At 43.3% G+C, this 27,977-nt stretch overlaps 1 protein-coding gene across 4 annotated transcripts; it reads right to left on the bottom strand.

Annotated features, from left to right (window-relative positions):
* Nucleotides 1–9: 9 nt before the first annotated feature.
* Nucleotides 10–27,595, bottom strand: iqsec2b (IQ motif and Sec7 domain ArfGEF 2b). Of its 4 annotated transcripts, none has more exons than XM_067526025.1 (14): nt 25,752–27,594; nt 8,367–8,661; nt 7,837–8,154; nt 6,482–7,536; nt 6,204–6,365; nt 5,830–5,952; nt 5,571–5,737; nt 5,101–5,240; nt 4,836–4,961; nt 4,633–4,732; nt 4,383–4,544; nt 4,032–4,226; nt 3,783–3,832; nt 10–3,467 (listed from the first exon to the last, which is right to left on the bottom strand). In XM_067526025.1, the coding sequence occupies exons 1-14, from the start codon at nt 26,228–26,230 to the stop codon at nt 2,286–2,288; spliced, it is 4,554 nt and encodes a 1,517-aa protein (XP_067382126.1). In that variant the 5' UTR covers nt 26,231–27,594; the 3' UTR covers nt 10–2,285. The 4 variants fall into 4 exon arrangements, with proteins under 4 accessions (XP_067382126.1, XP_067382127.1, XP_067382128.1 ...); XM_067526026.1 differs by lacking the exon at nt 25,752–27,594 and adding an exon at nt 13,801–13,922; XM_067526027.1 differs by lacking the exon at nt 25,752–27,594 and adding an exon at nt 8,838–9,154.
* Between the last annotated feature and the right edge of the window lie 382 nt (nt 27,596–27,977).

Raw genomic sequence — 27,977 nt, 5'->3', positions numbered from 1 at the left:
ACAAACCACTTCACTGCAAGGACACTTTTAATTTATCAGAAGCAATAAATATTCACATCTCAATTCTGTATTCTTTCAGTACACATAATACATACACAAAAAAAATGAACTTATTTGTTTAAAATAATATCAATAAGTGCACTGACATAAACTTTTTTTAGGCTTTACTTATATCATGGCAACCCATTCTCTCACCTTCAGTCTGAAATAATAAGAAAAACAGGAGTCAATATTCCATTTGGCCAACATTTCCTATCCCTCTTCCTCTTTTATATGTACACACTTAGTGGCACTCACATGCACACACCTGAATACAGCCTGGGAGTAGTTTATCCCATAGTTATGATAAGAAGCCTATGTATTGTATAATATGTACATTCAGGTTTATACAGTACAATCTAGTAAATAAGTGCAGATATATTCATGCAAGTAGAGTCAAAAAAGAAATGGCTAAGCAACACATACTTAAAAAAAATCTTCATCTGACATTCATGACACTCTCAGGATCTCTGCTAAGTATTTTTCTTGTTGATTCACATCTTTTTGAATTTCTTCTTTCTTTCAGTAGCTTGTTTCATACCTCTCTTTACTTTGTCTTCAGCCAGCTATTCTCTCCTGAATTAGAATATATTTACCCTGATGCTAATCAATCACGCTGAGGGTAAACAACATTTGTGCTCAATTTCAACCTCAAAAATTGCAGTAGCAAAAGGGATAATAACACTTACACAAAGTCCACAGGGGAAAAAGAAAAGGTAATACAATATGTACCCATAGGCTATTTTACATTCTTGACTCTTGTTATATTTTTAAACAAGAAGCCCTCAGCAGGATGCCAAGGCATCAGAAAATGTCGATATTTCTAAAAGTGGCGGGGGAGGGGGGATAAGAAGAAGGCCATTTATGACTTAAGACATCACACGTGAAAAATCACAAAACCTCATGTAAAAGCGTGCGTCTTTAAAACAAAGGAAATCATACAGTGACTTTAGAATTAAGAGGGAATGACATCTTTCAGAATCAAGGTCTTTTTCCACAATTGGGTTTCAGCATTTTTCCAAAACTGGGAGCTTCTTAAAAATAAAAGTGAAACCATCTTGTAAGTTCAAGTTTTGTTAATCACATCATTTGAAGGTATGCCCGTTTGCTCACATCAAACAAAACAGAAAATTGTAAATAATGTTGGTGTTCAAATTAATTTGAACAGAACTGCACCTCATTCATTGTTTTGAACCATTAACAACACTTATTCATAAAAAAATGAACTTAATGGTAAATATGGTACTATGGATATAAATCACACTTCACATATCAGAACACCCTCTAGTTGTTATGTCAAACTGAAGGAATTTATATGTGCATATACTCTCTATAACCCTGTACAAACATCTGCTGATACAATTATTCACTGATCAAAACAATTGTTGGACAATATTCATCATACTCATAGCAGGTATATTATAATATCAATAAAACAGCAAAAGCTTCAGAAACATTCAAAATATATTATTGATTGTATCATTGACTCCCATACCCCCACCCCCCTCTCCCCCAAAGGAATGCATTATAAAGCCAAGGGGCTCTTGTTGACATGTAAAAGACCGTAAAGATGCACTGGTGCACTATTTCTAAAGTTTAAGACAAAGCAACATATCTGAGGTCATCTTTAGAAAAAAAGGTACCAGTCAGCAAAGCAGAACCTGCCAGAATGGACAAAGACATCATAAAGCCAAGTAAATTATTGCAAGGTCAAGGGACTTTTTTGCAACTCTCCGCTGTTTTTAATGGATTTGGATGATTTAGTCTTTACTTACATCCCTAGATAAGCAGCTGGATATATATGGTCTCTGTTTTTTCCTTGCTGTACATGTAAATCATCTCATACAGACTTTAGACATTTAAAACTGAGGCAATACAGTATATCTAGATATAGATTTTAGTTTTATCTTAGATTATATGGCTATTGACTTTTTGAGTTTGTATACTGAAATGTGATGAGTGTTTTTTTATGTTGATATTCATTTGTGTGTTTGTGTGTGTGTGTGTGTGTGTACAGGTTCCAAGGATGTGTGCACATGCTATTTAACTCTAGCTGTACTTTTTATCTCCACCTACATGTGGGAAACGGAGGTGGAAGTAACAGAGACGAAGCAAACTGCGTTTCCTCTTGTCATTAGCACTGCTGCTGTTACTTTCTGTCCTGGCAGACTTGGTCCTAGCCCTAATTCTGCCTGCCTCCTCCACTCTGTCATCTGACCGCTGACCCCTTGGGCCCCACATCCTGCTCATACTACGGTACTTATCCGGTTGATAGGCTTGGATTTGGAGCTGCCCCCTGTACCTGTCGCCCCAGCCCCCGTCACCTGCGGCCCCTGCTGAGGCTGCCCGGGGTGCTGGGGGGGGTGAGGGGAGAGAGGTGTAAGAGGGGTAAGGGGGGATGAAGGGGGGGGTAAAGGGGAGTGTGGTGGGGGAGGGGGGATAGAAGAAAGAGGAGGGTACTGGGGCAGATACGGGGCGGCGGAGGCTGCGTGATGCGCATTGACGGACGCGGATGGTAGATTGTGGGGCAGAGTGCCGAATATGAAGTGTGTTTGGTGTGTGGAGTGGGTGGCTGGGTGTGGTGTGTGCGCGTGTCCGGGGTGGGTTTGGGAGTGTGCGTGGGGGTGCGGGTGGGAGTGAGACAAGGTGAGTGGAGGTTTGATACCAGGGCCGCCGCCCCCTCTGACAGAGTGTATGGGCTGCACGTGGTATAGGGCGAACTGTGGGTTCTGGGAATGTTGGGAGAGAGGAGAAAGGGGGGGGGGACATCCCACCACCATGTTGGCGTAACGACCCGGAAGCCCATGCTGGGAAAGCTGGGAGAGATGGGCCAGCTGCGGGTGCTGGGCGTGTGGTGGGCCAAGCGGTGGACGACAGGGTAGCGGGCCTCTCTGTATAGTATGGGGGGGCCCACCTTGCAAAGGAGGAGGGACAGTTTGGACGTGGTAGCGATGGTGATGGTAGTAAGGTGGTGGGGGCTGCACGGTGGCCATGTGACAGTACTGAGCGTGCAGCGCCTGGATCTTGGAAGGCCCCCCCTCCAACTGGCACAGAGATGAAGGGGAGTGAGGTGGGGGCCCTCCCGTAGTCGGTGGGGGGACAGGCGCGGGGTAGGGTGGCCCCGGTGGAATAAGGGGCCCTGGTGGTTTGGCGCGTTTGCTGCCAAACAGGGAACCCAGGAAGGAGCCGCTGTTGTTGTTGCTGCTCCCCCCAGGACCGCTCCCCGCTCCTGCTCTCTCTACACTGCTGGAGACTCCCCCAACTCCTGTCCCAGCAGTGGTATGTTGCTGCCCCGGCCCACCCCCCACCCCTGTTCCGGGGCTCAGGATGGGGCGGTGAGGCCGGAAGTCTTCTGTTCCATAGCAGCCAGAGACCACACCTGGCACTGGATAGCGCTGGTGAGGCTGTGGGCTGCTAATGATGGAGCCCTAGAAGAATAAAATATCATTACACTTTAGAAAAAAAAAAAATCACTGAAGGGCAGCAACACAGTCTCTGGCCGTCACTTAATATCACACACAACTATTATCATTATCTGGAGTTAAAGCACATGCCGAATGACCACAGCCATGCAAAGGGAGTCAGTGCAGGACAGGTACACGTGGACACACACATGCATCTACAGGATTACTTCATGTAACATTTATATGTAGACCACTGAGCGTACTTGAGACGATTAAGAACCAGTGAGGGGAAATGCAGGTCTATGATGGGTTACAGGTCTACATCTTACTGAGACTTACTTCCATCGTACTGTCCAAAGAACCGACACTGTTTCTGCGACCACGTTTTCCTGCAGCCCACCAAGGTTAAGCAAAGAGTGAAAAATTGCGGTATTTATTTACAGTTTTTGGAAAAAAGATAAGAACTGCATAAGCTGTGCCACCAGGAAAGAGGAACAGTGACAAAAGTGATACAAAGGATATAATCACAGACGTTACCTTATGCAACCTAGCTGACAAGAAGGAAATACTGAGTAGCTTTTGTCTCACCTGTCTCTGATAGGTCCCTGAGAGATGAGCTGAGAGCTGTGCGTTTGAGACCCTCACCCACTGAGCAGTTGTCATCAAAACTTGTCCTTCCCATGGTGCCATTCACAACATCACTCTTTACACCTACACCTCCTCCAACCACACCTCCAGTCAGCAAACTGGGCCGCATAACACCTTTTTGTTTCTCTAGCTCCGCTGTCAACAAACAACAGACAACATTACTAACAACAAACACATGACTGGTTCTCCATTTCCTTACACCCATTTTTGTAACCCATACAAAAAATGATTTATTACAGTTCACAGAAGAAATTACAGTTCACAGTAATGACCACTAGATGGAGTACTTACATTCAACTCTATATTTCTCCATCTCTTGGACTTCAGCAATACTCTCCCTGAGGTCGCTAACAAAGCGAGTGCGGTCTTGCTGACTGGGTGCCATAAAAATTATAAGAACCTTCCTCTCCCCTCCCAAGACTGCTGAGGTGAGGCGGATACCATGAGGGTAGTCTAAGAGATGTAGACAGAGAAAATACGATACTTAATCATTGTGGTTTAAAAGTAGTGGAATCATGCTAAAGTAATACTGGTTTCTTACATGAGTTCTGGAACATGTGCACTTGCATCTCAACCAAAGGGAAAGATTGTCTGAAACTATAGGTCACTGAGGTTTTCTTCTTCTGGAAGATTTTTGTCACCTAGCGCACAACATAGATGGCAGAATTTAATTTTTACAGGGCTTGTCAACTAAAAGACATTATTATCCACCCTGTCTTAAAAAGTGATGAATGTCGGTCTTACCACCAGAAGGTCATTAAAGAGGAAGACCTCCCGTTGGTGAACTCCTGTCCTCTGAGGTCTGTTGGGATCAGGCACCTCATAGAGCTGGCAGCAACACACCAGCCTACGATGGGGAAGGGACAGCACCTAGATCCACAAATGAATTAATATACTTTTAACTAGGAGCAACAACACATCTTGAATCCCTTTATTTTGCCTTACTTACTTACAAAAGCACTAATAAACGAGAAAATGTTCTGGATTCAGTTTGTCTCAGAAAACTTACAGGCTTCTTTCCCACTATGACTCTCTCCACTGCCTGCACTTGGGACACATGGTCATCATTGGTTCGTAGCTCCCATTTCTGTATCCGCTGGTAGATCCCAACCAGCAGGTCCCTGGGTATATCTTGGCCATTGTCTACGCCTTGGTTGGAGACAAGGGAAAGTAAGGTTTAAAGGAACCATGTTTATTAAACCTGCAGCATACATGCTATTAAAGAAAGTGTATATTTGGTGGAAAAACCTTGTGGTATTTGCAATTCCTATACACAAGAGTGAGCAAAAACTACTAGAAATCACATTCACATAGCACGTGTGTGCTACTTATGATGCATGCATTTTCATCATAAAATGTTATACTAGGAGTTTTACGTCATACCAAATATTAACAGACTCTAGAAATACTTTGCTAAACGCTTGATATGTGTTTTATAAAGTATTGTAAAAGTTGTGTGTTGTTTCTGTCCAGCAGCACCTCTTAAATTCTTGATAAAATCCTCTAGTTTCATCTTCCTCTCAGGTTTGACGTTAGGACTGTACATGTCTGTGTTGAGAAGGATTATGGCAAAGGCCAAGATGAAGATGGTGTCGGGATTCTGGAACTGCCGGACCAGAGTTGGATTACACACACAGTATCTCTGACTGCATAAGAGACAGAAAAAAAAAATTGTTCATAACTTCTACTACAGCAATTGATTAGCTTCTGTCTCTTTAGAAAACACATTTATACAAACCTGAAAGCCTCTATGAGCCTCTCCACTTTTTGGGCTTCTCCCTGAACTTTAATCTGAGCCTGGAACTTTCTCAGAGCATCATCCAAATCCATACCTGAGAAATCCATCTCATCCACCACACAGCTGAAACACACAACAACAGAGGTCAGAGAGGTCTAACCTCTCTATTGCACATAGTTACTCATTTATATATGCATAACGATTATAAGTCATGTTGAGGTGCCATGAAATTTGTGAGCATATCCACACGTGCCAATCTAAGTGTGTTTGAATTTACTTTAATGTTCTCCTTATAAGGATACACATACTGTAAACATACACATATATCCGATTATTTTTGATAAGGTAAAGCATGCCTCTATTTCCATACTTACTCTAAAACATCTTTGTTGAATTGTTTTTGTCGGTTTCCCAGGAACTCGCCAATCATCTGCCTGCTGAGGCCCTTCCTCTCCAGGATGAAGCGAGCGATCCCAACTGGGGTGTCAGATACAAATCCTCTTTCTATCAGATACTGGATCCCTTTCTCTGGCTTCCTACAGTCAATGGAAATTGAAAAGTTCTCACCACAGCTTTATTACTTTATTATCAGCTACAAAACAGTTGCTTGAAGGTATTTGTGCTTATAAGTGCTACAGTATTAGCATCTTACTTGTTAAAGAGGTTAAGACCTATGCGGTACTGGCGTCTCTGCACCACATCACTGTTAAAGGGTGGAGAGTCCCAGCTATGGCGGCTCTCCCTCTGGTAGGTTTGCTTGCCCAGAGGAGGCAGAGGCTCCCGCAGGCTGTCCTGAGATGAGGAGCCTGAGCTGCAGTTCACTGTTTCGTTGGAGTTGGTAGTGGAGTTGAGTGAGTCATTGTCTCCATCGGAGCAGCATGGCTGCTCTAGACCACCTGGAGGCAGAGCTGTAGAAGAAGAGGAGGAAAGTGGGGTTGTGGGGGGCTGCTGGGGTGAGGAGGAGGAGGAAGGTGTGTCAGGGTACTGATGGTGATGAATAGGATGATGGTGGTGGTGGAGGTGAGCTGCCACTTGGTGAGGAATGTGTGTGGGAATGGGTCTGCCAGGGGCCCGAGTCTGACCCTGGGCAGCTGCTGTGGAGGAAGGGCAGGCGCCTGTGTTGGGGGAGTGTTTGAGGGTTCCTTGAGGGGAGCCAGCTCCAACCCCAGGCTCCTGTTCAAACACCAGCTGTCTGCTCAAAGAGCCTCGGTCTGAACGGTCACTCATGTCCACTGAGCTGTCACTGGGTGGTTCAATAGTGAGGAGAGGTAAATGTGCACCCCTAAGACGATAGTCTCTGCACTCAGTGCATGGCGTGCTGCGCCGACTATTACTGCTGCCCCCTCCCTCAGTGTCCCTGCTGTCCTCACGCACTCCGACACCACCACCAGGGCCCCAGTACTCTGTGTCTGTGCTGCTAGGTGCCCGGTCAAGGGACAGCGGGGAAGATGGAATGCCATCGTCCATGTAAAGGGTGACATCACTGTATGAGGTGGCCGTACTGTCTCCATGCATACTGAGTCCTCCTCCAGCTCCCCTGGCTCTTTCTCCCAAACCTCTTTGGGAGGAGGGGTTGCTGCTGCTGCTCCACACGCACTCACCAAAGTCTTCACTTATCCCTCCACCCTCCCTGCTGCCCTCCTGGGAGTCATCACGACCCGTGCGGCAGGTAAGGGCGTCATCTATTGAGTCTGCTAAGGATTTGACCTAGAGGAAACACAAAGCGGGACAGAAAGTAAAGAAAGTAAAATTTGTGATTTGACATTCACATATGACTGATAGAGTAGGGCTAAACAGAAAATCCACAAAATTAGTCCACTCTAGTTTTTATTACATTTTGTTTTTTCTTTCTACAAATTTTTCAGTTGACTTCTTTTTCTCTCTCTCTATATATATAAAGTCTGTAAGACTTTGTATATAGTTGTATGCCATCATGATTGACATAAACACGTGAAATCAATTGGCTTTGCGGTACATTAGAAAAAGAAAAACCAACAACAATGTTACCTGTTTGGAGAAGGAGTCTTCTAAGTGGGTGTAGTCTCCTGGGTGGTCTGTGTCGGGGGAATGAGGAGGCCCTATGGCTACACTGTGGGTGAAGTTTGTCTGTGTTTGTGCCTGCTGCTGAGGCTGTCGCTCATCAAAGGAATACTGCAGTCTCATGTTTGACAGGATGATGCGGCGTGTCATGCGACTCTCTGAAGCGGAGCTTCTGAGGCGCTCAAAGTTCTTGTTCATGCGATACTGTCTGAAGGCAGTTTGAATGGTTCTAGCGGCTCTGCGGCTTACAAAGGAGCCACCGTACTTTCTTTCCAGCATCTCCACCTGACAAAGAGTAAGAAAAAAAAACAAGGAAGAATCACGATTACAAATTTGTTTAGATGTTTTGTATCCAGGAAGCCCCCCCAAAATTGCAAATTGGAAGCATTCCATCGTATACACAATGTTTGGTAGAGCACATGGCTTTAGGAAATCCAAATCATACAAACATTTGCAACACAAATCCCCTGACCACCAGCATCCTCAGAACATGATACCTTCTTATCCTGTAGATCTGTTGAGAGTTCGTAGCTATCTGACAGGGCCTTGCATCTCTTGTTCTCCTCTTCCTCTTGCTTGCGGAGGGCCAGACTTGCGGGTTGGTGGCGTGTTCGTAGCGCCCAGGCCACGCTGGCTGAGCTGGAGGTTGACATGCATGAAGGGCCTCTGGTAGCACACGGTGTGCTGCTGCTGCTGTCAGTGTAGCGTTCTGAGCCCCGCAGGTAAGGCGTTTGGCTGAAAGAGCCGTCTTTGTGGGTGCCTGTCTCTGGACATTGGGACTCCCCTTCCACACTACAGAAGGAAAGGAGCAGAAGTTATTAGAGTGAGTCATGAGTCCGTTGACAAAATATTACACCAAACACTTGTGTAAGTGTGCAAAGTGCAAACCAGAGAGTGAATGATTGAGAAAGTTCAGACTCAGTGAATATGTAGAAGTTTTCCTGGAGAGTTTAAATATTAGGACTTACATGTAGAGTTTAGAACGCCATGAAACAAACCGTCTCATAGTGGAACTCGTGGTGATATTAAGTCATTTTATGTTGCTGCTAAGCACTGCCAAAGTCGAGACCTGTCAACATTCCTACACTGGGTGTTGATGATCCTACAGACATTAAAGTCCCTGTCCTCTATCTCCTTCTTTAATGAGTGCAGAGGATGAGTTAATGCACTACTACACTGAGCCAAGCCTACTAGTGTTCATGCCCTGACCTCTTCTCTTCCTCATTTTCACATTTTCTGAGTGTATTCTTGTCCGACAAACACAGCAATGACATCACCTTCCTCTGCTGCCACATACCAGTATCACCATACCGACAGGAAATACCAGGCTGTCATGTTAGCAGCGAGAGTACAACAGGCACCTGCAGCTCAGTATGACACAAAACTCTTACAATTAACATCTCCTCCCACATTCGACGTCTATAAGTATATTACACAAGAGCAGCACACACATAAAACCTGTAAACAAATCATTTGTCTGGATACAAATAGTATTCGTTGTAATCCTTCAACATATGCAATAATTATAAAAAAAGATAAAAAAGTATGTCCAGATATCTGCCAGCGTCCTAAAGACAAATCCACCCTGAGTCATTTAGTTAGTGTGTGTTAGTGTCTGTAGAACAACTACAGTCACATGCTCCTGCACATACTTCCTGCTGGAGTTAGCTACACCCCTTTCTGTAAGCTGTGCCCTGTCCCATAACAAGGCACAATGCTGAGGGCTGGGGTCAGCGATGTGTGGGAGTATTACTGTACATACTGCACATTAAACAGGCAAATCATGGTGGTGAAGCATTACTTTTGCAGCTCTTCCTTTTGCACGGTTTAGGCCCTGTATCTCACACAAATAGACATGACAAATCCAAAATCAAAATGGTGCCTATTTTGCCTTTGTGTGGGTCAGTTAACGTCCTCCCCGCTCCCTCCTTGAGTTGTTGCTGTTCCATTGGATAGCAGTGGCTTCCTGTGTTAGTGTTTAGCTGGTGAAACAAAACGAGGAGGAAAAGGCTTCTCATGGAACAAGGAAATAACATGTAGGTATTTTAATGTGTTACTGTTTGGATCTTGTAAATGATATTTCTGAAAGACAAAAAGAATCTTTGGAGTGGAGGGTGGGGAAACGATTGTAAAATGAAGGGTCTTTTTAGTAAGACATCCTGTGCCTTCAAGTAACATGCACTAAATTATTGTTGAGTTTAACACAAACACTGAGACCAACTCTATTATGTTGCATAACACAAGAGTCATGTGAAAGCCCAGTTATAAAAAGATACAATCCTGACCTCTACGGGAAAGCTCACAGCACCGCAGTTAACCTAAGTTGTACATATTTACTAACAAATCTAGGTATTTATATTCATACTTTTTGTATCGAATCTATCACAAGGTTAAAAAGCTGAGCTTTGTTTCTGTTTTAAACAACTCAATTACAAGCAACAAGTTGTGGCACACAACTACATCTAAGCTTGAAAATGTTGTTTTTTCTCTGCGCTGCATCATTTATCATTCCTCCTCCTCTGCTCCTTAAATAGAGAAACTGAAAAAGAGGGAGGGGGTTGCCTGGTGACGGTTGCTGTGGGACCTTCGTGGGTGGAGAGGCAGTTGTTAGTAAAAGAAGTGTAGTTGCCATGACAATGTATTGACTGTTACCACCATTGAGGTGGGTGTTGAAGATGCTCTGCAGGTTGTGAATGACGGTCTCCATAATGCTCGTCTCGTTATGACATTATCGTATATCTGTGCAAGTTTAGACAAAAAAATTGGCTAAATAAACTGTAATAAACTGCGCTAATAAAACAAAAAGTTTGGCTTGGCTTGAAACTGCTCCTTTCACAACTAGCCTCTTCACAGTGCCAACAGGTAGACGCTCGCAGAGACCGAGCCTCAGTGTAACATCCTGTTAGCCACATCAGCATGGCCAGATGGTATTTTCATTCATCTGAGTCACAGAAACCTAAAATACACGCGATGCAACATTAGAGTCTGTTTTCATAAATGTGTCTCTGAATATTCATAGATGATCCTCTGATTAATTTTTACCTCTAAATCCTGTTTTAACTTCAGCTGTCGCTACAAAGCTCACGAAGAAAGAAAATCAAAATGTCATTTTCTGTACCACTGAATGAGAGATCAACTATATGGATTATATGACAGTGTTTTTCACCTCCACAGTCTATATGCAGCAAGACCAGTGCAAATATCACACATTAGATTTTTCTTCTTCTGGGCAGCCGTCAGAGAAGGATGCTAACACTGAGAGAAACAAATTAAAGCTCCAAAGCTTGGTGAAATAAGTTCAACAAAATAAGTAAATTCTGTTTCAGCATTGATCTTTTATTTTCTCCCTTATGCATGGCCCTATAAACCATCTCCAAACACGCATTCATTAAACAACACTTCCATTCGGTTTTGCTTGCAGCAAAATCCAGGCAGTAATATGCGGCAAACGGCAAAGTGAGGATGATATCGGAGTAAAAAAAGCTTGTTGTATAAAACATGAGTGTGGCCATATCGCAGCTGGCATCTGCACCTCATTACTTATGTAAGAAAACCCTGTATTCCTGTTACTGTGCCAGAGAGAGGTGCTCCCCAGAGGCTCCCTCATAAAGACTGGTCCAGAGTTTCACTACCTCCAACCATTTAATTGGATCTGAAACAGATGGTTAGAGTCTAATAAACAGGAGAGTGATCACTGATAGTGTTAAAAGAGCAACAGAAGTGGGCAGAAAAAAGACAAGAACCCCAATGAGGAAAAGTGAAAAGTGAATGGAGGTGTGTGTACAGTCAAATACAATGTCAGTCCCCTACCTCCAGTCCCTCATTTATATAATATTGATGTGCTGACAGTGTGTGTGTTTGTGTGCATATGAAAGAACAGCAGTAGGTCTGAGTGTGCCACCGAACCCGCAGCAGGACATGGAGGCTGGCGGATTAACCTCTCTGCTGCCTGCCATGGTGATGCCAATAATTGCATCGATCTATCTGCAGACTCATTTCCACCTAAGTACTGGCTCAGTGTAGTCTATCGCGCATCATTTCTAACATCTTCATCTCCAACATTTGTGTCAGTTTTGCTGTTTGCTTTTTAGCAAATAAACAAAACCCCTGTGACCAAGGTATTACAATCAAAATATGCATAAAGTACTAAGAGTACTCATCATTACTTATTATAGAATGGCCAATATGGAGTATAAGTATTAACACATTCACCAACTTTTTACTTTTTTCTAATGGTTCTAGTTTGGGGAATACATGTAGGCCTATACTAATGCTTTTAAACCGTCCTCTGCTTTCCTTACATTAAAATATCTCTGCGTTTATCTAAAAAACAAACAACCCCAAATTGTGTCATCTGGGAGAGTTTATTTTTGATCAGCGGGAGCTCAGATTATATCACCTGCAGGAAATTTGGAAAAGCAGGTTGGCCAAGCCTAACTTCTGTTGTATGAGCAATTTGCTGAGAGCATCTGTACAAAAAATACTCTAGATGATGTCATCTGAGGCGTTTTATAGTTAGAAGCAGACAGATATTTTAATATGGGGAAGGCAGATGAAGGTTTTATGGCTTTGTATAAATTTACTTCACAGAACCATAGGAAGCAAGTTGAAAATCTGTGAAGTCATCCTTTAATGATGGAGCTGGTAAAGATGGGGATCATTTTAACTGCCTAATGTACTGACAGGAAGTTTAATCCATAATTATACTACCTCAGTATTGTACTTAAGTACAGCATTTGAGTAAATGCACATAGTTCCTGTCCACCATTTCCTCCAACTCAAATGTGAACTGTGAGTGATAACAAAGCAGAAGTGCCTTCAGCAACAACCAGGCTAATTACTTCGTTGACGTATGATGCGATAACATTTACCCTTAATTTCAGATGTTAGATTATATCCAAGAGAGGCAGCAGCAGAAATGTTCTCTGCATGACAAAAATACATCCACTGCCAGAATCATCTGTTTTCTCCTTGTAATAGCGTTCTTTGAAACGGCCAAAGGGAAGAGAAACAATTGAAATCTTTCATGGGTCAGTTCAGGGCATTCCTCAAACGCCAACACTCTGCGGCCACATTACTGCATTAAGCTTCGTAATACACAAACTTTCCAACTCTGCCTGTGACCCACACCATCCAGTTTATGGCTCAGTCAGATTCTGTGGTTTTGTCAGCTGGGGACACAACATCATGTGGAACAGAGGTAGTGAATTATCAGATAAAAGCCTTGTATATGTTCTGTTTATAGGGCTACAGAGTACTGCAGCTAAAAACTGGCAGCATTTTGTAAACATAAACTTATCAGATAATCAGCAGCACTCAAGCGACAAAGAACAAAAGATAAGTTTTGTATATACTGGTGACTCAGCTGAACAAAATAAACTTTGAGATAACTCACAATGACAAAGTGCATGATGTTTTTATTTATTTATTTGTCTATAGTTATAGACCTTCGTATAGACACTTTCTCTCAACAGGAATTCAAACCGATATGAGAAACTTCTCCTAAAATCTATGCTTGAATATAACTAGTTTGAAGCCCTAAAGTCGTGGCAACCTTCACATTCTGGCAGATTATCAGGGCTTTGAAAAGGTATATCATCTGTCACCCGAAAAGCATGTACACTCACACAGGTTCCTGTCATTCCTGTCATCACCCTTCCCTTTCTTTTCTTTTAAAAACAATTAACGTATTGTTTGAGCGGTTTGCCAGTGGTGATTTAGTTCTTCTATACCTACACACAGCAGAGAGACTCATAGTAACCTGCTGAACAAACTACTTGTCATGGGTGCAGCGTCACTGCAGTGTACAGTCAGCCAACTGTAGAAACACACAGGTGTAACAGGTAACATCATCTTTTACTGGTGAATAACTAAAGGCTCTATTGTGACAGTTTTAGAGTGACAGGAAAGTGAAAAAAGCTGAGTTCTTACCATGCTGCTACTGTCAGCGAAAGGTCCCACACTGACTGGAGCAGTGTAGTAACAAATACACCCTCTCTCTCTCTCTCTCTCTCTCTCTCTTTGACTCTTTTGCTCATACACACTTTCACACTGGCTCCTGCTTGCCTTGCAAAGCTGTACAGGCTGCATTCCTGTCAGTCTTTTAACACCCGTGAACTTCCCTTAAACCCTGCCAAGGTTTTCCCGTCCACCTTCTCTGCACCAGGTCACTAATACTTACACAGTCACATTTAATATGCAACACAACAATATGTCATAACACAACCAGCAGGAAAGAGACAGACAGAAAAGTGGACTTATTTATTTGAAAAGGGAAAGGAGCAGTAGCTACACGATCTTATAGTATGTTGTATCTATTGCATTTATGTACCTCTATTGTCAACAGTAAATTCTGTAGATGACACATGGCCAGTGTGTTTGACGCCACAGGTAGCAAGTACATTTAATCAAGTACTGTATTCTATCGGAGTATTTTAATTTTATGTCACAAGCTTTTTACACCACTACAATTATTATTATAGCTTAATTATGATTTGCTGGTTCTTATAAAAAAAACATCAACTGATAAAGGCTGATGTGTTAGTACAGACTAACCAGCTTTTAGTACATACTGTACAATAATTAAAATACATTTTTGGCTACAGCAATTTCCTAGATAACCTTTATTCTGAATAAAATATAAAACTGTCACCTCTAGAGGTTTGACAAATTAATATGGCCTAGCTGTGTACATTTATGCTATCAATGGCATCTAACAGAATATTTTTGGAAACATGTCATTTGCATATTAAAGTGCCTCTGTATTTTAGGTGTATTTTAAAGCATGTACTTAGTACTTGAGCAAAGAATTTATAAATGGCACTGCTACTGATAGTGAAATATTTTATAGGGAAGTATGTGCATTTTTACTTGTATACTTTGTAATAGATCTGGTTGAAGCAGCAGCGATGGACACACCTGCTTTTAACTAGAAAACAAGTCACAGTAAGTGTGGATGAACAAGACTAAGCAGAGAAATATCACAGTTTTTTCATACAGACATTAAGCAGGAAAAAGAAAACGGCGGATGTCTTGGCTTTTATAGCGCCAAACAATTGTTAAACGTGAATTAATTTCCCCCTGGATAACTTGGACTCCGTATGTAATCATTGCACCTGGTCAAAGGTGATTACTGACGTGTATAAATAGGAATAAAAAGGGGAATGAGTCTGAAAACAAAATGATTCCAACTTTATAGGCAACAATGTATATTCGCTGAAAATAGCAATTATCTGTAGCATAGCAGTGTATTATGAACTCAGGATGAACAAAAGGTCTGTGGTCCAGTTGCTCGTACTGTATGTACTTTATACAAGTCACAAATACCCCAAAAAACAAAGATCTTCTCCTGTGTTACTTTAGAAAGTTACAATTTGTGATTTAAACAAAGTACATTTTTATCCAATGTTGGAGACATCAGTTTTTTATAAACAACAGCAATATGCAGAATAGCACCAATATTTGTGCACATACCGTGTTGTTCTCTAACATTCAAGGATTATGTGCGCAACACAATCAACATATTACTGAAAATAGAATTTCTATAATAAAATGTTGCGTCCGGATGAGTGCATTGCGAGTTGAGTGAGAAGGGTGTGTGCGATCAACATTCCAGTAGAAAAAGAAAAAACACAGAGCAATTACAGCCACAGATGTTTCACCTTCACACATTTTGAAAAAAAAAGAAAAAGAAATGACATAATATCAGGAACTAGACGTCTTTATTTTTTTCAGAAATCAACCAGACGAATCTTTAAAATCAGGAATAAACATGATAGCGGACGACAAAATAATTATCAGATGTGTAGCAACAGTAAGATGAACACGTTACCAAATTAAACATATTTAGAACATACAGGAGGTGAGTCTCTTGAGACATTGCATAACGGCGGGGGACAGGGCTTTACAGCAATTTGCACAGATAACAAATGGTGACTACTGAGCATTTCTGCACTTACATGACTCAACTAGTGGATCTAAGATAGGCATGAGTGGGACAATAACGAGCAAACAAAGATGATGTGTTCTGACAGCCCGATTTGGCTGAAAGAAAAAAAATAAGTAGCAAAAAATACAGAGAGAAGACATAACATTTCATGAAATGTAAATGACTGCACAAACCTTGCGATAAACCAGTGATTGCACACATACCAACTGTCACAAATTACAAGATGCATGCATTTCTATTTATTTTCCTGCTGAAATGCAGCAGGGCTTCGTCATTTTTGTACACACAGTGAGGTCTCAGTTTTTTGGCAGCATAGACTGGGAAAGTCTTTTCGCAGGTAAACGTGCGACTGAGTTGTTGTGCTGTCAGTCACACCTTCGCTCAGCGAGAGGAGGGGCTACTGCAGCCTGAGGCAGAGCAACAGAACTGATGGGCAACCTCATCCTCAACCCCCTCTCTTGGAAAGCAACACGGGACGAGTCAAAAGACAGAAAGACAGACAGGAAGGAAGAAAGACAGGACAAGACAGAGAAAAAGAAAGACAACATGAGACACACAAAAAGCAGAGAAAGCATAGAGCAAATACAATAAATGGACACTAGAAATGGCAATTAAATAAAATAGGAAATAACAGTCATCTATTAAAAATTGTGTTGTCTATACATTAGGTATATGGACATCACAGCCATCAAATGCCATTAGATGGCACTGTTGGAGCATCATGTACAGATGTGCCAGAAAACAGTTGGAGGATAAATAAGAGACGAGAGGGTGAGAAATCATCAGGTTCACTTGTGACTCAGTCCACCTCAGCCCCATAGTTTATTGAAGACAACTGCTCCCTCTCGCTCTCTGTAAGGAGCTTTGTGTTTTTCAAGCTCCTACAAGGGCCTAATTCTAGCTATTAGTCATACCTGGGAGTGGTAGGGAGACTGAAGCACAGGCTCTTAGAAAAGGGGTGAGGGTGCAGGTGGCAAAGCGGGAAAGCAGGCACACAAAGATGAATGTGACGGTGATGATGGACAGGCCACTATTTGAGGGGATGCAGGCTTTGGGAAAGTTGCAGCAGGTGAAAACTATGGGAAGCTTCTTATGGAAGTGAACTTTGAATTTTTACTGCACCCAGGCCCTGAAGTGGCCCTTACCTGTCCTCCTGCTGTGAGCTTTGGCCAGTAGAAGGGCAGCAGTACTGATGGAGACTGACGAAGCTGTGAACTGTCAGACTTGTAGGAAACAGAGTGGCATAGGCAGCGCAGCTCGCCGCCGTAGGAGTGGTGGGAGCCGAGACGTGCTGCCCTGAGACAGACGGCGGCCGGACACTGACAGGAAGGATCAGAGATGGGACGAAACAGAGAAACGTGGAGAAAGCAGAAAAACAGACACACAAACAGTCAGCAGCCAAGCCGGCAGACAGCCAGAAAGAAAGAGAGAGAAAGCTTGAGCACTGATTTTAAGCTGCACATTGACAGTGACAAATCATAGAGCCGCAATGGAAGTACAAAGAGCGACACATTTGAAAAGTGAAATATGAGGCACAGATTTGCATAGACTCTGACAACAGCAAGAGACACACACTGACAAACACGTTAGGTTTTGCTGAAAGAAACTCCCAGCAGGAGTTCATTACAGGTGGTTTGATAACTTTATAAGGAAAACAATGAGCTAAGATATTTGTAAACTCAAAACCAGAGATATTCTTCCAGCCAGAGCCAAAGAATGAAAGTTTTGTTTGAGAAACTCCAACCACTCTGCTGGATTATATAAAGCTCTATATGGGTCTACAGCAGAGTGGGTTCGTCCCTACATCCCCCTGTATGAAAATGGGAAAGCTCTTTCTGTAATGCATGCAAGAGTGCATATATAATAGAAAAGGCTCTCTGCTGGCCCTTTACTCTGGCAGAAATTAGAGCTCTTCCATCTGCAGATTTGGAGTGAGCAGCGGTTGAGATTAGCATGTAAATGGCTGGATCTCACTGGCTCCAGCTGCTGTCAAGGACACACAGTCCCTGTTATTGTAGCACGGAAACACTCTCAGAGAAGAAGGAGAGAAGATGCAGAAAAGAGAGTGAGAAAGGAAGTGCGATACTTCAACACCTAAGCAGTTACCTGTAATTGTTCCCTTGTTTGTTTGTTTTTTAATCCAGCTGTGTAAGACAAGGTGACCAAATTTCAGAAAGAGTCATTCACTTAAAATTTTATTGGAAACTGAAAGCAATAACATAATAAATTATAAGTTTGAGGGTTTTTTTTAATATGTTTTATATTGTCAATAAATTCTACAAAGAGACCAAAACCAATTCACACTGATCAATAATGAGTAATCAGTAAACAAGGCCGTGTAATCAAAGTCATAGCTCTTTTTAGTCTGTCCCACTGCAACTATTAAAAGCACATCAGTGATCCAGGGTATTACGTTGCTTTATTGTTATGAATATGGGCACTGCAGTATATTTTCAGTCAAACCCACATACACCCTCCTGCCTGTAAATACTTACAAGTGTACCGTATCTGAAGCTGAAAATAGTCTCCAATTCTTTAAAAAGACAATTTACTCATGTTTGAGTAAGGAATTGTAGAAAACTACAATGAGTTTAAAAACTGAAACTATATACGCATACGTTTTTCTTAGATGATTTTTACAGTGGCTATAAAGGCCTTAAAAGAGGGGGGGCCGGTCACTGGGACTGACAAGCTAGAGTTTTGTGACAACTTCTGGGTCATTGTTCAGATGCTCTGCCACAACTTTAAATGTTCTGGTTCACTGTCAGTTCTCTCATTGTGCCTTTTTCAGCTCCAGCCGGCAGCTTGTCCAAAAACAAATCCCTCCAAAAACCCACTGAGCACAACTTTGTCAGTACTACAACAGCAAAAAGACGCAGCAACTTACTGTAAGCTGAACATACAGTATAGTGGGGCATTTAGCATCTAAAGATGTATCCTCAGGCACTAAGGAGGAAACAGAGACCTACAAGTGGGTGAGTATTGGACTTAAATCATCAGGTGAAGACAAACATAGCACAACTCAAAGGAAAGCTAATGTTGCCCATAACTGAATGTAAAAACTCAACTGTTCTGACTATTTAGCCTCATCAACTTAGAAGCTACTGATATATCAAGGCTGTGTTTGTTTCAGGTGGTTACTTTAGGTTTAAAGGAACCTAAAGTGCCCTTGGAGTTGAAAGGCAGACAGGGAAGGAAAGGAAAAAAAAAAAAAAGTCACCAGACTTATAACTGAATCCTACTTATCACATAACCTGAAATACAATTCATGTTTCACAGGGTTGCAAACTGACTCTATTTTTTGAACGTGAAGACACATGTCTAACACACTGAACTGTGCTCTTAGCAGGAGTTTAAGGGTTTTTTAACTAGAGGGGGAAAGCGAGCGGTAAAAATGAGGGTGTTTAAGGATATAATCACGTAGGCAGAGCACTCGTTTGCTTAGAGCAGATGATAAAAAGTTCCAATTAAATGAGAATAAGCTGTCACTGGCTATTTTAACAGCAGTGTGTGGAACAAGGGCCCCTGTTCGTTGCTATTTATAAAACCACACAAACGTTACAAGTCAGCATCTCATTGAGACGAGGTTTAATTTACAAGCAAAGATTCTTTATTGCCAAATGACAAGCTTAGAGCCACGTCTTGTTAATTTCTCTTTATTACATCTCTATAGCACACAGCAACAAAGTATTCTGAACAAGTGAACCCGCTGACCTGTTCAGCTTTGGATGGAGATGTGAAGAGAGGCAGAGGTGCTGTTATGTAAGACTGAGCCATGCTTGTACACACTGTGTGGTCTTTGCACTGCCAAGATTTGTGATTTACCAGCAGTAAGTATTGCTAAAGCATCCCAAGAGTGGCACATGTTGACAGGCTCATCTAGGATCTGAATTCTGCTTCATGAGCAATTATGCCTGAATCCCTGAGTGCCATCAAAAACATACACACACATGCCCTGATGGTCCTCCTCCTTCTTCTACTCCTCCATAGCAACACAAAGCACACAAACTACCCACACACACTCTCAGTATGTATGCATTTCTTGTAATGTTATTAGCTGACATAATAAATGAATAACAAGACGAAGATCAAGATATGAATTGGCACACGCCACAGGTCATAAGATATGAGCGTAGGGCAGAGAGGACACAGGAAGTTTTGGCTAAAAGAAAAAGTGCTACATTGGGAGCTTGTGAGGTGCTGTGTATTTAAAGCAGCGAGTTGACAGAGGCGGGAGGCAGGAAGAAGAGTGGGTGGAGAGAGAGCAACATAAGGGTGGGAGAGGTTGTATACGGAGGAGGGCAAGGGTGAAAACAATCAAGAGAGCAGGAAAGGAGGGAAGAAGGATGGAGAGGAGGAATGCGAAATGGAAAGAGGATGTGGTGGTTGCTGGGATCAGTGTTTCCTCGAACCTGTGTAGTGGCATGGGGGTGTCAGCCTGTAGGTGCGTTTATGTATAGATGAGCGAGGTTGGTGGGAACAGGGCTCACATGTGGTGATTATAGGAAGACACCATCCATCTGCAATGTTGTGGAAGGTGTTTTCTTTTTTTCTTCTTCTGTACGCTTACACACCACAACCTGTGTTTCGTAAAGCAGCCCACGTACAGAGGGCGCTTCCATTTACATTCACACAGCTTTTTCGGGGGGGGGGGGGGGGGGAATCGGAAAATCTGTCCATCCAATTCAACCGTGGCATGAACCTCTCCAAATTGGGTGTTCATCGTTGTTTTTTTACCATTGTCTATGAAATACACGTGTAGGAGCGCACTGCGTCACTCCACCTCCAGCATGTGACCCGCCTGACTCCTGCTGACAAACAGAAACGTTTGATAACCACAAATGCTGCGCTGCAGCCTAAAGTTAAGTGTGTTTTTATACCCCACCCCACCCCCCACCCCCCCCCTCCCCTTTCACAACGAACCCCCCTTCCCACTTTCCATTGCGAGCTTGAGTCTCCTGCTGCTTGGCAACAGTGCGGACTGCCTGTGTGGGCGTTTGGCGTTGAGTGCCAGGCGAAAGCACTGATAAGGAGGAGCACAGTTACAGTTACGACTCAACACACACCAGGCACCCGCTGTACACTGTGAGCTTGTGTGTGCGCTTGTGCACAGGTGTGTGTGTGTGTGTTGTTATTTCAACTGGATATGATTCAAGCAATGAAGAACAATTAGACTTCATCTAAATGTGATGTGGGTGACACAGAAGAAGTAATTCAAGCAAATGGCTTCCCAGCAGATCACCAAAGGGATGTTCTGTAAAGTCTGAAACAGATCTCAGTCGCACAGTCTGCCTAATTACCTGAGGCTGCCAGGAAGAGAAACTGCAATCACAACTTTTCAATGACAGACAACCTGTAACCAGTGATAAATAAAAAAAAATGCAGGCAGCACTCATCTGTCTTCAATATGTGTTCTCCATTCCCATCAAGCCATCATTCATTCTGTCTTTTACCCTGCTCCTGCTCCCACTCCTACCCTCTCTTCTCTTCACTTCTCTCCATCTCTCTATTCTGTGTCTCTCGCCCACAGAGTTCTTCACAGAAGAGCTCACAGCGTTCCCACGGTAACCGGTCTTTCCTATTCTGCTCCACGGAACGTGTGCATGGATGTTTGACAAACATCCCGCCTCAAAAGTGCCACTTCTGTGCATTTGTTAGGGAAAGATGATGAATAAAGTAATAGTAAGAGCTGGGAAAAGACTGCGGAACTGCACCTGTGTTAATCAACGGCCAGTGCCAATGCTAGATAGAGCTACGATGTGGATTAGAGCCGCAGGGCTGGTTAACTCAATGGTGAATGGACAGCAGGCTTAGCACTCGACCCTCCTCACTAATAACAATGCAAGGCCGCTAATCTCTGCGCTAATTTGCCGTGGCTGTTGCTCAGACACAACTGTTATCGGCACACAGCTGCCATCTAAAAGACAACAATAGAGGCTGCTCCTGAAATGCCAGAAGAGCAGAAGAAAAAGAGGAGTAAAAAGTTGTGTCAGGACCCTGCTGTCCCTCCCCCATCCCTAGATAGGTGAGAGGAGCTGAAGCTGGAGCTTAAGCTGGAGCCGAAGATGGAGGTGGAAATGGAGGTGGAGGGAGAGAGTGGATTGAAATGCAATATAGTAACTGCCTTGAGGACGGCTTTACAGTTTCCACAGCAACTATATCTCTCACAGCCCTCCGGGTCCAAAGACATTTTATTTCCAGTGAAAAACTTTACATCACAGCTACAGTATTCACTTGTCTATTCACTATTGCGAGCAAGCCCAGTCTGATGGTACGTGGTGAATAATTGTGATTAAAAAAATAACTAGACAGGTATGAGTGGGAATCACAGAGGCAATTGATTAGAGACTGTTAAGCTCAACATGATGTAGAAGAAGAATGACAAAGGCAGTACCTGCTGCCATGTAGCATATCAAATGAAACCCTGTGATGCCATAACATGTAATATGCATGCATATTAAAGCTATAGAGCTTGTAAATAAAGCGTCTTATGGTGCTGCTGAATATGACCATTGTCATATAGAGCCAATGTCATTGGTCAGCTCAATTTAGGCCGGGCTATTGTTACTTGAAAATATGTGTCATGAAGCCATAAACACTTCAGTCAGAAATGGCGAGTAGATAAGAAAAAAAAAAACACCCACATACACTTGCCAACCACACACACACACACACACACACACACACACACACACACACACACACACACACACACATCATTCAAATTTACGTCAGTGATCCTCATTAGCAGCCATATTTGAATTCTGTCCCAATTTACACATTGTTTAATCCGCTAACTGTCTGAAATAGAAAAGATAAACAAGAGTGAGTTTGGATTCTTGAGAAAACAGCAGCTACAGCTTTTCTGTTTTTCTTCTAGAAAGTCCAGAGAGAATAGACTACCTCCCATCACATCACTCAAGACTGTTTGGAGCAGGTCAATACAGGCTCATCTGAGCTTACCCACACATTTGCCTGGAGGCCAGATCATTCCTCTAAGTTGTATCTGCAACTACAGGATGTAATCTACAAAAATGTCCAAAAGTACTACATTAGCACACATCATGAGCTTGTTGTTAATGTAGACGTCAATCTACCTAATCAGGAACAATAACGGTGATTCAGTTAAAAGCAGGAAAAAGAGTGGCTGAGCAAAGAGGGGAAGAGAAATAGAATAGCACAAAAGTAATTTCTGCAGCTTCTCTGAGTCATAACTGCAGCAGTGGGAAACAGAAACAGCGAGGGGGAGAGAGCGAGTGTGTGTACGTGGGTATGTGAGAGAAGAAGAGATGGAGAGAGGGAAGGGGTGGAGTGGGGGTTGTAAAGGGGAAGGGGTTATCGCGTGCTTCACAAAATTCGCAAATTCTGAAACAAAAGCTCATCACCGTCTCCCATATTCCCTGAACGGAATAAATGTCAACTTCATAGAGAGTAGAGCACATGCCCATAATGCCCTGCAGTGGAGAGTGAGATGGATGGAGAGATGATGGAACACAGAGACGAGCCGACACACGAACACCTTCACAGTGCTCTTTGGAGCTTCTGAACACTCCCAGTGAGAGTGATGAAGGAAAAAGATAGCTCTCTCTATCTCTTTTTTTTTGCTATTATATAATAACACTGCTCTGAGTTTCAGCACTGGGGCTGTCGCCAAGACCTCTAGCCTGCCTAGTCCCTGCCTCTCATCCTATGAGCTGCATGTGCACAGCTGCATGTATGCAGCTCATAATGAACGCTACAATCTGTCGGCCATGCAGCGAGAACTGTCACATCATCATAGCATGGCAGCCTGCACGGCAGATGGCAGGGTCACATTAGCTGCTTAATAATTGACATCCCAGGTGATGTCCTGCAGGCCCCACATACACACTCACAAGAAAGTCACGGCAATCCCACACACATGCATCCTAAGCAGTAATTATTACCCTCCGGGCCGGTGGTCACACTAACTAATCTCTCATGTAGCCAACATGTGCCTGACTCTGTCTTCACACATGTTGTGCACTCACACCAAGTGTTACATAAGGGTATACACTTTCCTTTACATACCCACACCCACGCCCACACACAAACACACACGCACAAATGCACTAGCATGACCTCCCCCAAAATAACAACATAAAAACATCTGCCGTGCTAACAGTGAGCTGCAGTAATGCACTCAACCCTGCTGTTACATAGAGAAGGAACCTAATTTCAAATATCCTTCTACCCCCCACCCCCCAAGGCCCCAGACTCACATTGTTCACACTGCCATTAATAGGAGGAGAGGAATGAAACAAGGTAGCATTTGGGACAGCTGTTTACAGCATGCCGCTGGGGAAAAGAAGAGGAGAGGGGGGACTTTTTGTTTTGATGCAGTTGCTCCACGAATGGGAAAAAAAAAAATGGAGATGGTTCATTCAGTTTCCTTGTATGAAATTAAAACCATGGATTATGAGGGCTCCTACTGAGGGACTTGAAACTAACTGGCCAGAAGCAAAAGCTGTTCTTTGAGTCTTGTCTTCTCTGTCCCTGACTCCTATCTCTTTCTCCCTGTCACTCTCTCTGTCCTGCTCTGTCTCTGTCTCTCTCTCTCTCTCACACACACGCACGCACACACACACGCACGCACACACACACATTCTGTTGACAGATGGCAAATCAGTATGTGTGTTCCACCTTTTCTCTTTTAGACTGAGGCACACTGCGTAAGGTTGCTCAGTCACTTTCCCCTTGCCATCTTTTTTCCTCTCCCACATATTCCGTGTGTCTCTTACTATGATCGACCTCATATTTATTATCAAAGGAGAGGTTTTTGTCACTGACCCAAGCTAATAGGCTGGTTTTGGGTTAGGCTGAGTCACAGCCAGACAGGGACAATATGGCTCTTCTGTGTGAGTGATTCTTTATTAAATGTGACACTTCATGTGATTCGCTTGTCTGAGCCTGCATCCAAAGTCAGCTACAACTGCTACAGGCAATTAACAAGGGAGGATCAGCAAGATCCACATTTGCAATTCATCACTGCAATTAACAGTCACATAAATAACTAATATGTGCTTCAGTCTAATGACTAAGTCACCCCTGGGGATGAGGGGAGTGGGCCACAGAGGCAGGCAGCGGAGAAAGAGACAGTTTTAATCAATAAGGGATTTGGTCAAGTCTGAATCAATGACTGATAAGGGGATTGGGGCCATAAGGAAACAGATAGTGAGCAAAACCCAGTAATGATCTTGAAGAAGATTGTGCATAGAGATTGTTATCATATGCACAAAGAGCAACATCTTCTGTCACTAGACTCCAACAATATATTTCACTGTGTACTTTTTCACATGAATTGCTGCCTACTCACAAAGCTTAATGCGTCCAGAACAAAAACCAGCTCTGTGTGTGTGTGGTTATAAAGTAAAAGCGAGGACAGATGCACTTGATGTTTGTCAAATCTGTGTGTGCAGCAATCTAACTGTGTGTGTGTGTGTGTGTGTGTGTGTGACCTATAGTTCAGAGTGAAGACAGTGGATGAATATTTTCAAATGCAAGGTCCAGAAATTTGAGATTACCATAGCCCATATCATGCCTGGTTTTCTTCAGTACATACTATGTAACTCCTACGCATTGTGATAATTATACAAATTAAAACCTTTGAAGGCAAAATTACATATAATATGAAGAAATGGACACCTTGTGCCCTTATCACTCCAGGGTTTTAGAGATTTCCTTCTGGTTGTGGAACACATTATCCCGTCTTGGGTGTTATTCCCATTACTGCAACACTTATCTCTGATGGTTAGAAAGGTTGCAGCTTACCACACCTTTAGCATATGAAGCTTCTTTCACACATTATAGGGTTTGGAGCAATCTGGATGATGACATTTCTAGAGTATGACATGAAGCAATACTTAATGGTGTAAGATCAAACCAATAGAAGAGGCTTCTGTGTTAGAGAACTTACTTTCTGCGTAAGGTGGAACTGGTGTTGGTGTCTGTGCTGTCTGTGCGTTCAAGCCGGTCTCGGTCTGTGGTGTTGGAGCCACAGGAGAGACCTCGGGTCAGCCTGGTGTGGGTCCTCCTCTCCCTGCTTTGCCCGGGAGTTGTGGTTGGTCCAGGTGTCGCCTGAGCTGTTGAGGTGCTACTGTTCCCACCGCTGCCGCCACCGCCGCTGCTGCCACCACCACCAGTACCATGATGGATGGGGAGGGACAGAGGCTGGCTGTGGTTGTGGTTCTGCTCCGGGGTGTCGGAACCAGGCGCCCGTGGGTTGCGTTCCTGCCTCAAGTCCTGGTTCTCCTGGCTGACCCGATCCAATTGGCCTTCCAGCTCCTCGATTCGCCGGCGCTGGGTCTCCAGGAGCTTGGCCTGGCTCTCGATGATGTTGTTGAGCTCCAGGAGGTACTCCACTGCCCGGTTAGGGCTCTCTGGGCTGGTCTCCATGGTGGGAGCCCTGCCTCGAAGGGTGTGACCACCACCAGCCACCACCACAGTTTGGACCCCTTGGGGCCAAGATCCACCCCCCCCACCAGCCCTGATGAGTGGGGGGGAGGGAGGGATCAACAGAGGCTCTGGTGAAGATGAACTATGAGCTTCAGATGTTCAGAAACAAGAAGTCACAGAGATTAAGAGGTTGAGAATTTCACAGAGACTACATATCCCCAACTCTGAGGGCAAACATGAGCATTAAAGCATCTTAGTAGTAATTAAATACACTGAGGTGCCCAGAAGACACTTTGAAGCTCAAGAAGAAGCCCAAGACGCTTGTAATAGTGACATTTCCTGAAACCACAGTCATCTTGTCTGGCGATGCCAAATCAGCATGGAGGAGTTCAAGAGGTTGGGGCATCATGGCTGTTTAATTCATTAACCAAAATCTTTAATAAACAACAAACAGAGACTGAGTGGGGAAGGGACTGACAGAGGTAAGTATTTTTCTAAGGGAGGCTGTTCAAAGATGTGGAAGAAAACTACAGGGAATAAGTGAAATATGAATTTATCCACTGAACTGTGACATATCCTGCTCGTTTCCTTAAAGAGCCCGGGTCTTACCATTTAGTTCATTACAGAACATCTCAAATTCATCAACCATTGTTCAGCCTCCTTCACATACAGGGGAAGGGGGGGTAGGGGGTAATGGGGGGGAAGGGGGAAGGGGAGGGGGAGGGTGGAAGTTCTGAACTACCACTAATTATCAGGCACTGTCAATCATTACATAACACAGAAATTTCTGCTCCCTCCCACGTTGAGTATCCCCGCAGTCTATCATCGTCGCTTTCAACCCATGGCTTCATGTGTCTTTAAAGCACAGAAAGTGAGCAGAAGTAGCTCGCAAAGTTCATTCTTGTGGTCCGAATCCTCCCCTCTGGTCCAACAAAACTACATCCCAGTGCTACTGAGTTCAGATTAGTTCCTCAAAGTACCTGTCTCTGGGCTTTTTCATCCAAGAATATAAGGCAGAGTTAAGCTCCACATCACGGCTTCGGAGATAAAACTTGACACCTCTTATGGGTGAACAACAATCCGGAATGTTTTTGCAAGTCCGAGAGTCTTAATTAGCTATAAAAAAATAATTTAAAAAAAATCTTGAATCTGTACTTTTCTAAGCTATTCGCCGTTTTCGACGCTGATCTGAAATCGGTCTAAACAAACAGATTGGTATATTTCCTACTTATCTGAGGCGAGTTCCATCACTTGCATCATGTCGATAATCCAGGCAAAAGTGTTGCTGTCAATCTGCTTTACGGTGGCGCAGAAACACAGAGGTTCCGCGTCCTTCCGCGTGTGATCTGCAGCGAATGCGTACGGCTTTACCTCCGGAGCGCATCGCCGTCAAGTTCGCGTCATTGATAAATTGCCTCCGCTCGAGACCTTCAAAATAAAAGAGCATGCGCGTTATTTCGAGGATTAAAATTGCCGGGAAAAACATGGAATATATCTGCGTGAAAATAATCATGCAAGTAAGTAAAAATATTCATGTAAACTATATCCAGAGTGCTATAGGCTACACAATGACAACAACAATTCAGTTCATTACTACCTGGGGGTCCACATGGTGCATTGATCCATTGCTGCACTCACTGCAATAATGGCTACTGGAGAAATCATAAGGTTTCTGGAAAAATATTGATGTTTGCCATCTATGGTGTATTTAGCTACAATTTTCAAAGTACAGTTTCATTCAAATTAT

The sequence above is a fragment of the Channa argus genome, chromosome 13 (assembly GCF_033026475.1).
Source record: "Channa argus isolate prfri chromosome 13, Channa argus male v1.0, whole genome shotgun sequence".
Classification (NCBI taxonomy): domain Eukaryota; kingdom Metazoa; phylum Chordata; class Actinopteri; order Anabantiformes; family Channidae; genus Channa; species Channa argus.
This window is presented reverse-complemented; position numbering and strand designations above follow the sequence as displayed.